This window comes from Primulina huaijiensis, chromosome 9, assembly GCF_012295235.1.
Source record: "Primulina huaijiensis isolate GDHJ02 chromosome 9, ASM1229523v2, whole genome shotgun sequence".
Lineage (NCBI taxonomy): Eukaryota > Viridiplantae > Streptophyta > Magnoliopsida > Lamiales > Gesneriaceae > Primulina > Primulina huaijiensis.
Window position 1 is genome coordinate 20694414 of NC_133314.1, and position 17455 is coordinate 20711868.

General features: G+C 37.1%; 3 protein-coding genes across 7 annotated transcripts; 1 reads left to right on the top strand and 2 right to left on the bottom strand.

Annotated features, from left to right (window-relative positions):
- Positions 1 to 6: 6 nt before the first annotated feature.
- LOC140984039 (uncharacterized) lies at positions 7 to 8211 on the bottom strand. Of its 5 annotated transcripts, XM_073451198.1 has the most exons (12): positions 8193 to 8211; positions 7957 to 8109; positions 6880 to 7059; positions 6227 to 6347; positions 6106 to 6142; positions 5693 to 5742; positions 5564 to 5619; positions 4232 to 4384; positions 3896 to 4113; positions 1908 to 3355; positions 698 to 1630; positions 10 to 302 (listed from the first exon to the last, which is right to left on the bottom strand). In XM_073451198.1, exons 2-12 carry the CDS (start codon positions 8013 to 8015, stop codon positions 279 to 281), a joined length of 3279 nt encoding a protein of 1092 aa, XP_073307299.1. In that variant the 5' UTR covers positions 8016 to 8109; positions 8193 to 8211; the 3' UTR covers positions 10 to 278. The 5 variants fall into 5 exon arrangements, with proteins under 5 accessions (XP_073307301.1, XP_073307299.1, XP_073307298.1 ...); XM_073451200.1 differs by lacking the exon at positions 8193 to 8211 and having other exon boundaries at positions 7 to 302; positions 1051 to 1630; positions 7957 to 8162; XM_073451197.1 differs by lacking the exon at positions 8193 to 8211 and having other exon boundaries at positions 7957 to 8163.
- A 2694-nt stretch (positions 8212 to 10905) lies between these two features.
- On the top strand, positions 10906 to 12908 carry LOC140984209 (legumin B-like). The gene is made up of 4 exons (XM_073451461.1): positions 10906 to 11310; positions 11393 to 11645; positions 11734 to 12216; positions 12350 to 12908. The coding sequence occupies exons 1-4, from the start codon at positions 10967 to 10969 to the stop codon at positions 12722 to 12724; spliced, it is 1455 nt and encodes a 484-aa protein (XP_073307562.1). The 5' UTR covers positions 10906 to 10966; the 3' UTR covers positions 12725 to 12908.
- Positions 12909 to 13569: 661 nt separating this feature from the next.
- Positions 13570 to 14491, bottom strand: LOC140984210 (glutathione transferase GST 23-like). The gene is made up of 2 exons (XM_073451462.1): positions 14098 to 14491; positions 13570 to 14031 (listed from the first exon to the last, which is right to left on the bottom strand). Exons 1-2 carry the CDS (start codon positions 14413 to 14415, stop codon positions 13684 to 13686), a joined length of 666 nt encoding a protein of 221 aa, XP_073307563.1. The 5' UTR covers positions 14416 to 14491; the 3' UTR covers positions 13570 to 13683.
- Between the last annotated feature and the right edge of the window lie 2964 nt (positions 14492 to 17455).

Sequence of the window (17455 nt, forward strand, 5' to 3'; positions counted from 1 at the left end):
AATGGTATAATATATTTCTCTGACAATTTCGCTTGATCAATTTCGGAAATTGGAGAAATGCGTGACATGTTCATGATAAAATGAATTATGATATGGAATTCTATATTTTATGTCAAATAATATCGTTCCACTGACAACGAAGGGTGATTCTTCTTTCCAAATTTTAGAAGTCTCTTGAAACCCATTGATTCCTAACAGGTGTCTTCTTCAGGTACATTTGTTCTGGCAGTTCCTTCAACTCTTGTCTCTAGTTTTGAGCTTGCCACATGTGCTTTGCTCTAGTCCAAATAAGATGCCTTAACCTGGTAACCACAGCAAGCTGTGTCAGGATCTTATTAGAAATGTTTAATAGATTAGGACAAGAAGTTATCAAGTTTGTATATCATAATCAGCATTTAAAGGAATAAGAGTATCGCTTGCAGACTATAGAGGACGGTGCACGCTAATTATACCCAAAACCCTTCATCCTACTATCGGTCACACTCAGAGCATTATAAATGCAGCATGCGAGCCAATCCTGTAAAACAAGCTAAAGGGGTTCATTAAACACCCATTAACATTGGCTCACAGGTGTAATGCTTGTCTCTTTCATCTCTGAATTTCGATCTGCCAAAACCTAAATGGTAGTAGAAGTGTCCAACATATTCTCTATTCCTAAGGTGGACATGAAATAAATTATCAATTTTACACATCACACCTCATTAGAATCTGATTGTTTTTGGAGTTGAGAAGGTAAGAAATGGTTATCAACACGTCTCACTGGTGGTGTAGTACGCGCATCAGCTAAGTTGGATGTCACCTTACTTTTCTCTCCTGTGTCACGATCATTATAATGCTTATTTCCCATCTCCAACTTTCCTTCCAATGGATGCAAGGTGGGAGCATAAGGTTTCTCATACTCAAGCATGACAACAGTTTTCTCAACTATCGGATTCTCATCAATATCAATCTGATGTAATCTATTGGAGTTTTTCACAATTAATTCAGCATTTGTAGAAGGGTTTATTCCATTCACCTTCTGTTTGCCTTTTACAGTTGATCCATTCTCACCTGAATTTACAAGCGCTTTTGATGTTTTAATCTTCAATTCAGGCAGCATCACAGCTTTACTTCTGTCTAGGTTTATGATAGCAGGTATTTTGTTCCTCTCAGTCCCCTCAGACAACTTCCTCTTTGATACTGATTCAACACTTCGTGCCTTCGACAACATAACAGGAGGGTTGGTGTTTGTTTTAGGCTTTGATAACCTCCTAATTAGCGCCATGGAAGCCTTACAATCAGGTGTAACACCCTGACTATCTCTTTTCGGTTCAGATAATGATGATGCGGACCTAGTCAATCTATTAGCTGCCACATGACCCCCCTCATTTAGTTTACTGGATACCGAAGCTTTGAGTGGCACACTCGCTCTAACTGAAGTTCTAATTTTTGATCTCTGCGAGGGTGATGAGGACTCAGGCTCAGAATCACCTAACTTAGATCCTTTATCAGTGGCTGGAGATAGCTTTGTTGGCATTTGAGGTGAGAGTGAGGATGGTTTTGCAGAAGTGGTGGTGGAACTGCCCCTCGACGCAATTCTCTTTTGCCTCTCTCGCTTTAAACCTTCAATTCTCTTCATTTCAGCCTCTTCCTGCAAAGAGTTGACCATTAGAATATAGGCAAAGTCTATCAAGAATGTAATACAACACACCGGAAAATCAAGCATGGTCTCCAAGCATATACATATTATCCTCAAGACCTCGAATAATGAGAAATTGGAGGAACACATAGGTAGGCCCAATATCCTAATGATGGTTAGTATCACTCCACTGTATCGGCAGTAAGAACATGCCGCTCACTTAAGTTTTGATTAGTCTAGTCGAGCAAGTAATATTTGAGATTGTGAAGCAAATAGGATAATGTCATACCTTCTCTTTTTTCATTTTCTGCAGATCAGCTTTATAGGATCTCAGCCTCTCAGCACGGGCACGTGCATCTTCTAAAGGACTCATCTTTGAAGACTTGTTTTTCCTTATAGGACCTCCAGTTCTTTGCTTACTCAAAGGATCCGAGTTGACCTTCAATCTCTTATCCTTATCTAATTTCCGTAATCCTCCCTTTGGGTCAGCAACTTCTTTTTTCCCTTTTTCCTGAGAACTCTCAGTACAGACCTGCATTTCATAGTCCTGAGTAAGGTCATATCCGATTGATCTCTTCTCAGTTCCACGTTCTGGCATTAAGCTTAAACCATCAGGTTCATAATTGACTACATTCCTAACATCAAAATTTTGACGTGCTGATGGAATCTCAGAGCCCATATCAATAGCAGATCTATCCCTGCCTCCAACTTGATCTATTGACATTGTACGAAATGGTACAATGAAAGACTCGTCGGTCATTCCCTGAGAGGATTCTCCATCTATCAGATTGGTGGCAACCTCAAAACAATTCACATCTAGTGCACCCAATGAATTTCGGAATTTTTGTTGGTTCTGTCGACTGCCAATAATAAAATCATCTGATCCCCTGAACCTAGGGAATGTACGTTCATCAATTTCGTGGGTGCCATTAATCCTATCAACTTGTAAAGCACCTCGTCCCGGTGAACCATGAGCCAGTGGATCAGCACCCATTGTGTTTGCCCGTATTTTTGTATTATTTTGCATAGCTAGCATGCCCTTGTTGTAAGCACTAGCATGCTCATCACCTTCCTGGAGTAAACAGTTCTGAAAAGCCTTCCGATGTGTATCATCAGCATCTTTTCCAAAATTAGAAATTACATTGTTGAAACTCAAATTATCCAAAGAATTCATATGGCTTCCTTTATTTCTCAAAGATCTGTTACTATTTTGATGGATCATCCCAAGACCATCACCCTTAGAACTTTTATATTCTCCATCAGTGTCAGTATCTGAATCTGAGTTGGATTCATTGCCAGATTTCTTCTCTTTCGAAGTTATATAATTAATATTTCGTATAACAACCGTGCCAGATTGTTTTTTATTAGATCCTTCACTTTTTCTATGCAGTTTACGGCTGTCTGGAAACACTGCACTAATTTGCATATCATCCAATGATCTAGTTCTCTCAATATCTGACATTTCTGAACCATTATTATCCCTACCATCACTTGATTGCTTTCTATGCCCTGATTGACGACCAAAATTTGATGAGGCGTGCTCCATGGGCCAATGAGGTGGCTGAAAAAAGGGGCCACTGCCTGCGTAAGTCGGATAGTATGGCATTCCTTGAACAGGGTATGCAGGAAATACTGGTTGGGCACCGGGGGGATTATTCAAAGACCACGAAGGAAAAACTAGATGAGGAAACTGTCCCTGAAAATATTCTTGTTGACCATTTGGAGCTGAGTTATCTGCTGGAGCAAGGGAATAAACATTACATATCTATGATATCCTGAATGGATTCATGTTTGTTCACAAACAAGCATGGAAAAAAAGACCATGTCACGCTAAGACTCTACGATGCTTGCTTCATTTCATGTTGACTCTTGAGTCACCAAGGCTATGTTTGAAACTTGAATTCCATTGAGGAAACCACTAAGAAAGTATTTCTTTGGTATGGAAAGAATAAAATTAGTTGAGTGCTGGCTCCAGAATGATTAGAGATACTTGCTAATTCTACAATTATTCCTCTATTTTCTTGATGATATTCGATTAAACAAGATATTTTTGTAGATTAACATCAATTTTCTTCAAATTTAAGATTGTCATTCATTTCCTTCCTGAAATCACTAGTGCATACGATACAAACCTTGCATCCTGGTTATTCACAGATATATGACAAAATGAAAATTATGAATCAACAAAGAAATCAAATTTAAGCCAAACAGAAACCAATAGTATGTTCTTTTCACCGGAAATTTGTGTGTAACATCTCACAAAGACTTGATCTTTACCTTCATTATTGGTCGAGCATGATTTCCCATTACTCTCTGTAGCCAGCTCATGGTTTGGCTCATCATGTTTGTCAGTAGTGCCAGACAAAAAAATACCAGATGCATTTATTGCAGAAAACTCTGATCGAGTGGCCAACACTTCTGATGCTTCAAGTTCAAGCCATTGACCAGTTTCATCTTTACTCTTCCACAGATTTATGAATCTTGAGCATGCTTCTCTGTCACGTGGATATAGCCAATTCAAGGAAATTTCCAAGAATATAGCAGTGTCAGGGTATGTATGGATCAATGCCTAGTCTTTTACATACTTATCAGGAGGTAGAAGAAGAAGCTTACAGTAATCGCGTGGCCCCAAAGCTCTCAGCAAATGATAAAAGTGGCGTCACATGATCAATATCAAAACCAGCTGCCACAGCACGAGCAAATGCCATACCTTGTTCTTTTTTTAGCACTGTTTTGCGTGTTTCGAGGATTTTCAAAAGCTGAACTCTAATTCAATAGGAAAAGGTGACAATTAGGATATCAGATATCTCATTGCGTTTTCATTCATCTCATTTCTCATCTAAACATGATCTACAAGCTTTGATAAGTTCAACAAATCAAAGGTCATAGCAATCACATTGGCCATAGACTTTTATAGTCCGTGCGAGTCAAATTCATTGAATATTTCTACCCGCCAAAATCCCCAAGAAATTCTTTTTATTGTGATATTTCCAAAGACGACAGATAACAAGTAAAGTGGAAGATAGCAATAAATCACTAAGGTTAAGTAGATCATTTCAATAAAATAATATGACATAAATTATTTCCAATATCTCCAATCACAATGGTGTAGAGATTTACAACTTTGCAGAGACATTAAAAAGGATGAATAATCAACTTATCAACTGACTCGTAATTGACAAAGGAGTATATGAGCAATTTCTATCAAACATTTTCTTTTTGAACCAAGAACCTACGGCTTTTCAGGAATGTTAACTACTATAAAATTCTCAAAAGGCAGGACATGAATCCAATAAAACAAAACCAAAAGTGCATGCAATCAAACTAGGAAGAAGATCCTTTCCCTGCCTTTTTATTTCTTTTTCTTTTTATCCATTTAGGTGTGTAAACATGAAGATTCAAGAAAAAAATATTTTGGATTCACCTTTTCATAAATTTATATTTTCTAGTGCTAATCAAAATCCCATGAGAACACCATGCCATTTTTTAAAACTTGAAGTAAAAGCTCCAAATATAAACCAAGGCACTAAAACCAAATTCCCTCCACTCTACTGCATAATGGACCATCATCTTTTGGCAAAAAAAATGGCAAGACACAAATTATGAAAGCCAAAGTATTCAGATGAAGAAAAACTTTCGAAAGAAAAATAAAAAAATTTATCCACACGTCAACATAGCATTGCAAATGACCAGATGGAACTGAAAACCAATCAAAACTTTAAAGAACGATGCCACAAACTTAAGTATCATGAAGCAGAACTTTTGAGTGGAAGCATCAGTACTCAGTTTCGTTATTGTAAGCCTCACGAGCCATGTTAAGATTGACACAACCTCAAGCCTGTTAAAGCTTAATCCATGAAATGAGCTAACAGTCATGCATAAACAAAATGTATTACGAAACATTGGCATTGCATGGAATATCCTACAATGCATTGAAGTACATACTTAGAATTTCCCTCCTGCAAGCATGACCCATCAGCTTCAGGAAGTGGTGCCTCGGGCTGTCAGGAAAACAAAAGCGTGAAAGATGGTAATTAAGAGATAGAAGGAAGAGCTTATAGAGTTCTTAGTCACCTTGTAAAGAACAATTGCTTTCTCCTCGTTATCATGTAAATATTTGTTTCCTGTATGTTATTTTAGAGTGCAAAGAGTAAATGCTATGTCTCTCCATTTGTTAGATATAAATCCATTTCTCAAGCAGCAACCACTTGTAAATACATACATTCATCATCCAACGGATAAACATTTGTAGACCAGTCATCAGCACAGGTAAGGAGGGACTGTTGTAATCAACATGTTAATTCTAATTTCTGTTGCTTCTACAGTATCATGTAATTTAAAAATGAACAGGCATAACAGATCAAAAAGTAAAGAAGAGAATAAGCTTGTAGTTAAAATACATAGCCAAGACCTGTTCACCAGAAAGCATGCTATGTTACAAAATGACCCATCTTAGTAAACACGGATAATATTGTCTTCTAAGATACCTTCAGATCCTCTCATGGTTTCTCGATGATCTTCCACCTGTCAAAATAAATAAAGAATAGAATTAAATCAATCTGCCTGACGATGAATATAGAGAAATTATTCCATTGATCAGTAGTTTACAATGATTTGCCCTATATCTTTGCAACTCTGAGTGATGATTGCCTCCTCAATCTGTAAGATCTCAGTCTCTAACGTGTGCACACGTTCCAAGATTTCCGGCGTGCTCACAAAACAAACAAACCTGTGTGAAATAGCATACATCAAGAGTTACTCAAAAGATGTGAAAAAAAGATAGTAGCAAGCCCTTAGAGTTGGTACATAGTTTCTCATCCTTTAAAGGGATTCTTCAAGTCAAAAAGATCTACCAACAAAAATAAATAACATCGATCACTTATCACTAGGGACTGGTTGGTCACCTAGCATACATCACATAATCCAGATGGATCACTGAGAACTGTAATAAGATATAGAGCGGACAAATAGTAATCGACATTTTTAAAGGGGCAAAAAATATTTCTTCAGAAATTTCTGCTTTTCTTTCCTACGCATAAGGTGTAAGCTATCACCACTTCACACTCGTAAAGATTATTAAGTCAGTGTTCTAAAATTATATCTCATGAATACGGGAAGAGTTTCACTGCAATTACTTTTCATCAAACAGGCAAATATTAAAAGATAGCAGTCAAAAGCTTATTTTGACGATAGCACCATAAGTATAAATGTGGCAAGACTGATAACCTAGACATTAATATAATATTGCATCCTCAGCAAACCTTTCAAGAGTTGCTTTCGTAAACCAAGCTGCATCACTGCCATTTTTCGGCTCAAGTAAAATTGAATAACCACCCTTCGAGATTTGATCTTGGGCAGTCTTGAGATGGGAGAGAAAAGGATTCAGCAATCCCGAAGCAATTTTTTCTTTCTTGTCATTTGATATGATAATCAAATCACACCTGTTCGTGAAAACAGTCAAACTCAAGATATACAAATAACAAGACCTAAACCTAAATACTGTCACCAGATTTCAACAGCAGTTTCTTTCTTCTCGTTATAAACAGTAGTTTGCTAAAACTATCAGAGTCTATTGACACTATAAAACGAAGCGAAGACAAAAATTGTCAATATTCCGATTACAACAAAAAAAAAACTTAAATCTCTTCATATCCCAAAACATTTTAGGAAAAAGGGTAGCCTAATTCTCCCAAAATACAAATTATCTTTCATAAGAAATAGTGAACTAAGTAATCTTGTTAAATCATAGAGTTGGACTTACCTCCAACCCAAGCTAGCTAAAAGGAAAGATTGTTCAAGTCCATGTATATATAACTCTGAAGAACTTAATCTCGCCGACGTGGGAACCAACTCATTCCCCCCCCCCTCCCCTTCGCCCAAACCCCCTGAAAAATTTGTTTTGTCGAGAAAATCAAGTGATTAGAAATCTCCTACTATAAATAGAGTCTTTTATTGTCCGCATGCAATTATAATCTTCGTTAATCAACAGTTAAAATCAACTACAAAGCCATCTAATTACGTACACACCTGTCATCACAAAACATAAATCGATTTTTCCCAAATTTGAACTAAAAAACAAATGAACATCACATGTACATTTAAGTTACATACACTATCCAAGAAGCTCTAACGAAAGTTTCACACAATGAATGCTACGCAATCCAAAATTCCCAAACAACAACGGACAAAACAAATCCTATAAACAGCCAAAATCTAATAGTGCAATAACCCAACGTCATCTTCAATCATTCCCCAGATCACTATAAAAATACACGCACACACCGAAATAAAATCTCATTCACATAAAAACAACAAGTGGCAATTAAAAAAACGCATACCGAGTTCTAGTCGGAGTGAGAAGAAAAACAGCCGAGCTCAGCTGAGCACTCGGCTTCATTTCCAGCCGATAAAATGAGCTTCGAGGAGATTCACAAAACAATGCTTCAGATCTCACAGAAAGATAAATCCTTCAAGTCAAAAAACATGTAAATCTGCGAAAAACATCAGAAAATAGGAAATAAAAAAGCAGCATAGATGATAGATTGAAGTGAAGGAGAGAAGAGGAAGAACTCACCAAGCTTTTTGCTCAAGCTGCTCAAGCTGCTTGCATTACATTCTGTGAGAGAGGGCGTGAGAATTTATGCTAAGGACTTCGGAAGGTGACATAGAAAAAGGCCGAAACTGCTCAAACATTTATGTAATGGTTTGGAAATTTATTTTATGAAAAGTAATTAACGGGCAGCTGCACAAAACTGTATCCAGGATGGGCCGATCGTTGGGTTTAAGATTGAGACAAAATTTTGAATTAAATATGTGATGCATACAAAACACCATGTTTTTACATGACGACGTTGGCATTCGCAATCGTTCGTATTGAGACATACACGTTCGAGAAAATATTAATAAAAAAATCGAACTCTTTTATTTTTGGTCATAAGTTCCTCTAACTCTATAAATTTAGACATAACGTATGTTTTGTATATTGTATCTTGTAGAGTAGTACGAAAGTTCTTTTATCGATCATGACATTTTCGAAAAAGAAATCCAAAGATGTCCTCATTCAAATGATTAAATTAGAAATCGTAATATGCGACCGATTGAATCGTTTTTATCTTAAAATCAATTATACTTTACTTTCAGATCACATTTTAAAAAGTAGTAATGACTTTAGATTTAGAATTACAATCGAAAATTGGTGAATAAAAACATATATTGAATAGTAATGAGTGCGTGAAAAGAATTTCAATAAAATATTATAATAAGATAAATAAATTTTCTTCTTTAAAAAGATGAGCGTACCAACATGCAACAACCCCGTTACTTTTGCATTTGACCAATTCCTAAAGATACATTTAATTCCAAAAAAAAAAAACTTATCACGGTCAACATTTACAATAAATTGTGTATTATACACGATGATATTCATACTTATCACGGATCAACCCTATTGATATTCATAATAAAAAATAATACTCTTAGGTACTGTTTTGTTCAAATACTTGTAAGTACTAATATAAATAGTCCTATCATATCACTTGTTTTGTACAAGTATTATTTATCTCGATCAATCAAATTATTAATTATTTATTTCACATAATCAAATTCGTAATAATTTATCTCACATCAATCAAATCAATAATATAAAATTAGGATATTATCCTTAATAAATAATATTATTAATATTCTATTAATATTTTCAACAATAACAAAATGGTAATATCATATTATCTCAAATTTAATCAATCAAATCAATTAAATTCAACACTATTTTAACTATCATTTTCTATTTATTTTATTATTACAAAATATTACTTATCTTCATACTATATATCTCATATCATGAACCAAACGGTACCTAGCATAAACATAATATTTTTTCATGGATGACCCAAATAAGATATCTGTCTCATAAAATATTACCCGTGAGACCGTCTCACACTAGTTTTGCCATTACTTTATTGGTTATAGGCTTTTGTTTTCGGGATCTCATGAATATAATTTTGGGAAAATAGAAATATTTTTGAGATGTTAAAATAACAAAAGATATGTTTGATGATATTAATTTTAGGATTTATTTTCAATAACAAAGTTTACTTTGAGAAAAAAAATGAAAGTTAATATACAAACAGTGATTATATGAATGATCATGTGAAAAGTGGAGAAAATATAAATGTGGGGAAGAAAGTTATGAATAAGATGCTAATATTTTTTTTATTTGGAACGAAAAAAAATATATTTTTTGGGGGAAAAGTGAACAACGTATTTGTGCTTAGTTTTCAAATTAATATATAGCCATATGTATCTTTTGATACAATATCATGGATTTTTATTCGTGAGACGACTTAACTCTACTATATTTACTATAAAAAAATAATATTTTTAACATAAAAAGTAATGTTTTTTCATGAGTAACTCAAACAGAATATTTGTCTCACAAAATTGACATGTTATACCGTCTCATATGAGTTTTTGTGTATTTCTAAAAATGTAGAATGTAGTTCCTTGATTATTATTTATTATCTTTTATAAATCAATAATTTAGTTTTATAATTTTTTCCGAGTTTGGTAGTTGTATGGTCTGATCTAATTATACTGACTAATAATGAATTTTGTTGTCACTAGAGGAGATGCCGTATTAAAGAGTGAAATTTTGCATTCCAGCCCTCAGTTTTTTTTTGGTCATTTTTCATAGATTATTACTTATTGACATTGATATTTTTCTATATGACTCATATATCGAGAATAAAATATATATATTAAAATTTATCTAAGCAAAAATATAGAGAAAGCTCTAATTTTAAAATATTGGGTGTCATTTTCTTTTAGATTTATTTTAATATATGTAACGTAGGTTTATTATATTGCCGCATGAGCTACATAGAATAAAATCAATGTTAAATAAACAATATTCGATGAGACCATAGACTTCTAGCCAAAAAAGAATTTAAAAAAATGTTGATAAGTTACAACATTAAATATCAGAAGAATAATTTACATTACTTATTAAATAACAAATTTCCAAAAAAAAAATTGATAAAGAAAGAAAGAACATAGCCGTGAAGTGGGGTGTAATTCAAGAAAAATAGAATGTCATTCAAATGCTCTCATCTTCTTGCTGCCACATACAAAAAACCATCCTCATGTGTACGTAAATTCAACAAACCATCTTCAATCCATGCAGAAGAAACAAATACACATGCACAGACCCAAAAGCCATCTGTTTCACCGATCACTTTACGTGTCAAATCCTAATGAAATCCTCCAATCCTATAAATGTCTTAACACTTTCAGTTCGCCACTTCACCACCGAGAATACCCTAGCTCCCTCTGCTTTCTAAACTTCCAGCCATGGCTAATTCACTTTTGCTCCCTCTTAGCCTCGTGTTAATGCTCTTGTTCCATGGCTGCATCGCTCAGCTTGAACTTTCACAGCGGCAGTTCTGGCAGAATTTGCAGGAGCAGCAGCAGCATCGCCTCCGGGCCAAGACCCAATGCAGGATTGAACGGCTGAATGCTCGTGAACCAAGCCGGAAGTACAATTATGATGCCGGACATTACGAGATTTGGGATTCAAATAGTGAGGATTTCGAGTGTGCTGGTATTGAGTTTGTTCGGTATGTAATCCAGCCCAAGGGCCTGTATCTTCCTCACTACATTAATGCCCCTGGACTCATCTACGTTACTGAAGGCAGGTTTTTATACACGCGGGATTATGATTTAATGTGTTTGAGATCATCTTTTTAATGTGTTCATGTGGGCAAACTTTACAGGAAGTGGGATCCACGGAGTCGTGTTTCCAGGGTGTGCTGAGACATTCGAATCAGACTCTAGCTTCTCTTCTTCAGAGGTTCATGAATCCAGATACCGTGATCGACACCAGAAGCTTCGGAGGTTCCGAAAAGGAGATGTCCTGGCTTTGCCTCAGGCCCTCACCTACTGGATTTATAATGACAAGGACACCCCGATCACCATTGTGGCACTCGTTGACGTTGGTAATGATAACAACCAACTTGATTTGCAATTCAGGGTAAGATATGAATAGTCGATAATTTCAAGAAATTTATTATTTGCCTTTGTTTTGGCATTTTAGACAAAATATACTCTTGGTTGTGTAGAAATTCTTCCTAGCTGGAAAGCCGCAAGCATCCCAAAGCCAAGGTGAATACAGAGAGAGCAGGAGGTCAAGAGAACAAGGATCCCAAGGCGGGAGAGGTCGTGAGGAAGAGCAGGAAAAGGGGAACATATTCGCTGGGTTTGATCAGGACCTTCTGGCGGAAGCTTTGGATGTCGACACGCAGATAATAAACAAATTGCAATCCAGGGAAGACGAAAGGGGGCTCATAGTCCGTGCTGAGAAGCTCCGTTTGGCTTTGCCCGAGTTTGAAGAAGAGCGAGAAAGAGAACGAGAGCCTGGGAGGGGAGGATACAATGGACTTGAGGAAACATTTTGCTCCGCAAAGATTAGGGAGAACATAGATCATCCTGCCAGGGCCGATGTTTACAACCCACGTGGTGGACGGCTAAGCACGGTTAACAGCCATTCTCTTCCTATTCTCAGCTACCTCCGCGTTAGTGCTCAGAAAGGTGTCCTCTATAAGGTAAAAATTGGCAAGTCATTCCAAAATCTAAACTATTTGTGCCTTTGTCATAGTATGGTTGGGAGAATTGAGATTGTTTGGCATATTTAAGAAGCTATAATATAAAATAATGTAACAACTTTTTTATCTGCAGAACGCAATAATGACACCACACTGGAGCACAAACTCCCACAGCGCAATGTATGTCACCAGAGGAAGCGCGAGGATTCAAGTGGTCGGAAACAACGGAAGACGCGTGTTTGATGAGGACGTAAACCAAGGGCAGCTTCTTGTCATACCACAAAACTTTGTTGTTGTAAAGAAAGCAAGCAACGAAGGCTTCGAATGGATTACATTCAAGACTAACGATAATGCGATCAGCAACCAACTTGCTGGGCGTCTTTCAGCCATCCGGGCCATGCCTATCGATGTTTTGACGAATTCATATGGCTTTTCAAGGGAGGATGCCTGGGATTTGAAGTACAAAAGAGAAGAAGCAACACTGTTTAGTCCAGGGTCAAAGTCTTGAGAATATGATGCTTAAATATATCGTCAAAAATATATGGGAATGATCTGTGAAAGTTAATTTCTCTATGTTTGAGAGAATAAATAATCACCTTGTGGATGTGGGGAAGTTTGCTTCTTGTTTAATGCGGAAAATGTGGTTTATGTTCCATGTGTACGTAGTAATAAAAGAAAAAAGTTTTTACTTTCTTGAAATGGTCTGAATTAATTAGTGTATTTGCAAGTAATTTGAACTACTTGTAATCTAATCAGAATTGAGTTTCAAGAATCCCACGATCGATTCAATATCTTTGTCAAGTTCTTGTACACATAAATCACTAGAAAAGTCTGCAAGTTGGTTTGCGCCACAACATCAACAAAAAACTGTCGGCCCGTGTACAGTATTTTGAAACTTCAAGGACTTCAACTTGTCAATTTGGAGGCATAAATTGTTGGGTACCAGTTCTTCTACAGTTGTTGGATTTAAGAAAAGGTTGGACAAATGATGGAGAACGAATATATTTATGGCACTTCAACTATAAAATAAAAAAATCCAATCCTGCTGAGGATTGTTAACCGAGGAAACGAATTATATATTTTTAATTATATGTATACTTAACAGTCTCTGTCACATCTGATATTATTTTATTCAGATATGTTACATATGATATACTTTTATTTAGAATCAATTTATGTTACATATGATATGATTTTATACAAGAACATCAGGATCCTACAATCATTTTCTTTTAATTCTATTTACATAAAAACATTTCACAATATATTTATTTGGATTCAGAACATCATTTGATATTTTTTGTAAAAATCGTATCATTATTGCTATTTGCAAAAATGAATACAATTAAAAAATGAACACCACAAATTCAACACAGGATTTATTGATGATGATTTGTGACAAATTCAATACGACAAATAACACATCGAATTCAACGACAAAATTTGAATTACAAAATAATAATATTTTCACATAAATGCCTTACGACGCCATTGAAAATAAGTCTTCATCTCCTCTTTAGACGGCATATATTCACCCTTGATTGCCTCATGATCAAGAAAATTATGAATCCAAGCAATCAAGGATGGATATTTCGAAGGATCGAGAATCTTGAAACAAGCGATTTCCTCCCAGACAGGCAACATGTACGAAATGAATCCAAGCATTAGATCTAAGCACCCAATTGTTTCCCCCCCGAAGAACTTATTCCCCCTCAGAATCTCTTCCATCTTTTGCAGTACATCCATGGCCAATTTCAATCTTTCCTCTTGTATTTCTCCCTCTGAACAAAGGAGTCCCCATAAAACTAGGAAAACCTGAAGAACACAAGTATTAAAATTAAATGTTAATAATTAATGACAAGCTAAGTATATATTTATTACCTTCTCTTCCGCAAACTTAACCCAAAATCGTGCTTGGGCTCTTTCGGGAGGATGTTGAGGCAGCAGGGGGTTATTTGTCCAAACCTCGTCGATGTACTCCAGTATAATACATGACTCTGGCAAAGGTTTCCCATCGTGAACAAGAACTGGGACCCGGGCATACACAGGGTTTAGCTCAAAAATCAAAGGACTCTTGTTGAAAATATCTTCTTCTATGTATTCATATACGACTCCCTTTAGTTTCAGCGCCCACCTCACTCTGTGAACGAACGGACTAACCCAGAACCCTACCACTTTCACACCCTCTTTGTTTTCCATGGAATGAATGGGATGGGAGGAAGATCAAGATGGATGTCACGCCTAGCTATTGATTATATAATACTATGGGGAAATTAATAACTTGCTTGAAACATTGTAATATCTCTACTATATATAAAGATTGAGGTCATGTGATTTGACTTTTATTACATCAATTAATTTTTACTAAAATATTCTATTCATTTATATTAATAATATTTTTCATATAATTTAATCATAACTATAATAGTTACCCTACTTTAAAAATTAAAAAATTCACCTATTACATCTATAAATTATATATTTAATATGATTTCAATATTCGTTATCCAAATATAATTGAAAACTATAACAAAATATTATGAATTGATTCGATCTATTAATTATCCTTATCATAATTCATACACATAATAATCATTATTTTACTCATGCATAATATATGAAAATTGAATCGAGAGGACCCACTTCGATGGAAATACCGAAAAACAATGTCGCTTCTTGCTAATTCCAATATTCAAAAATTTATCAATCAACTCGATCTATTAATGAACATTATCATAATTCATATTTGTAATTGATACCCCCATAAGGATATGTGTCGTTGCCATAAGGATCCGGGTCGAGTCGTTGCCATAAGGATCCGGGTCGATTGACGACCTGGACACTATCAAGAGCCCGAGCACTACATGTTTCCCAAGAATTCTTCGAACAGCCCGGTCTCCCGCGCAGTAATCGCCCGAGCTCTCATATAAGTACCCGGGTAATCAATTGCCCGAGCCACCTCGAGAATTGAACCATATTCAAGTATGATTGATACAGGACGTCTAATCTGTCAGAACAACTTGGGTTTGGAGTGTCCTAAAAGTCATCAGAAGATAGGGTATGGGCAGCCGACCTACCATACTTAGTAGGTAGCACTGGAATCAAGGTACCTACCTCATCTTCTACTATAAATAGCAGGTATAAATGTCATTTACCGATTCTGAAATCTTTGAACTCTCAAGCATTATACATATTTTCTCCCAAATATTGCTTGTGTTCATCTTCAACCTGCTGACTTAAGCATCGGAGTGGCCACGCCGGATACCCCTCCGGCGCCCATTCACGAGTTTCTTTCATTGTTTGCAGGTGCTATTGAAGCCATTACCTTCACTCAAATTCCCTAAAAACTATAAATTATTGATTTGACCTGTTGGAGCTCCTTACCCGGCTCATCCATTTCAACAAAGTCACATCATTGGCGCCGTCTGTGGGAAACTTGAGATTAAGGCGTTGATATGGCTCATACTCGAAGAACTAATCAAGAAAATTCCCGGGCTCATGGGGATAATGCGCGTACTTCGGGGCAAGGTGAGGGTGTTCCTCCCACGGGACCCAATCTTATTACCATGACCCCGGAGGAGTTGGCAAGAATAATCTCCGAAGCGGTGGAGAAGGCTGTGGCCAGGAGAGAAACTTCTCGTCAAGTTACACCACCCGGAGATGTGCAAATCAATGAGCAGGAGCAAGAGCAAGAATTGAGGGAGGAGGAAGTGAGAGGAGAGGATGAGGAATCTAGTGCTGGATCCAAATCACCTACCGTGGCTGAGGAGTTGTTGGAGTTAAGGCAGAAAATGAAAGTTCTGGAAGGGCAGTTGGAGAGTCGTAGCATTTCTCGAGCTACTGCTAAGGGTTGCCCATTTACCGATATCATTGTCCGGGAACCTCTTCCCGGGAACTTCAAATCCGCCAAAGTAAAAGATTACGATGGCAATGCGGATCCTGAGGAGCACCTAGCCAGGTTTGAAAACATGGCCATGTTACACTGTTACACAGATCGAATCAAGTGTAAAGTGTTCCTCACCACTTTGGTGGATTCAGCTCAAAGGTGGTTTGAGGGACTGTCCCCTCAGAGTATTAATTCATTTAAAGACTTCCAGAAGGTGTTCCTACACCACTTCAGTAGCAGCAAGAAATACAAGAAGACCGCTTTTAGTCTTTTTGAAGTCAAACAGAACCTGGATGAAAGTTTGAGGGCTTATATTAAAAGATTTAATAGAGTGGCTTTGGATGTACCTACTTGCGCTACTGAAACAAAAACTACGGCATTCACCCAAGGCTTGAGGGAGGGTGAATTTTTCAAGTCGTTGACCAAAAAAGTGCCCGGGGATTTCGAAGACTTATTATCCCGGGCAGAAAAATACATCAACATGGAGGAAGCTCAGAAGCAGAAAAGGGAAGCTGTAAGAAAAGAAAGGGGGGACCGGGTAGCTAGGCCCGAGGAGAAAGGGCAGAGAAGGAATAATCCAGGACACTTCTCTCACCACGTGCCTCTTAAGATTACCCGGGACAGAGAGGTTCAGGAATGCAGTAGGGATCTGGCCGCGGACCATCAATTATCCCGACCTGAGAAAAGAGGATTTTGTACTCTCCATAAGGTGTGTTATCACAACACCGAAGATTGCAAAACATTGAGGGGAAACTATTCCTTCCATTCCGCCCCAGAGCAAAGTCAAGCCCATAAGAGGCCGAGATTGCCATGGACATCTTCACAGCCAAGGCCCAACGCTCGGGGAGGAAGTATGAGGAATGTACCGAGGGGAGAGCCCGTTAGGAGAAGAGAGCCCGATCTTGAGACGAAAAAGAAGTCACCCCCTGCTACAGGATTGATAAAAATGATATCAGGAGGCTCCACTGATGGAGACTCCAACCGGGCGAGGAAGTCGAGGAGTAGGAGGGAATGTATGGAGGTAGATGGAATGAGAAGGAGTGAAGCGGTCATCAGTTTTGGCCCAGAGGATTTGAAGGGAGTGAACTTACCCCACAATGATGCCCTAGTTATCCAAGCCCGAGTGGCCAATTATGACATTCTGAGAGTCTTTGTTGACTCGGGAAGCTCTGTGAATGTAATTTTTAAAGATGCTTTTGTGCAGATGGATTTGCAGGGCTACCATTTGGAAACCGTGGAAACTGCCCTCTTTGGTTTTGCTGGCCATGTGGTCTACCCGGAAGGGGAAATCGTCCTTCCATTAACCCTGGGTTCCCAGGATCTCAAGAAGACGGTGATGACTACTTTTACTGT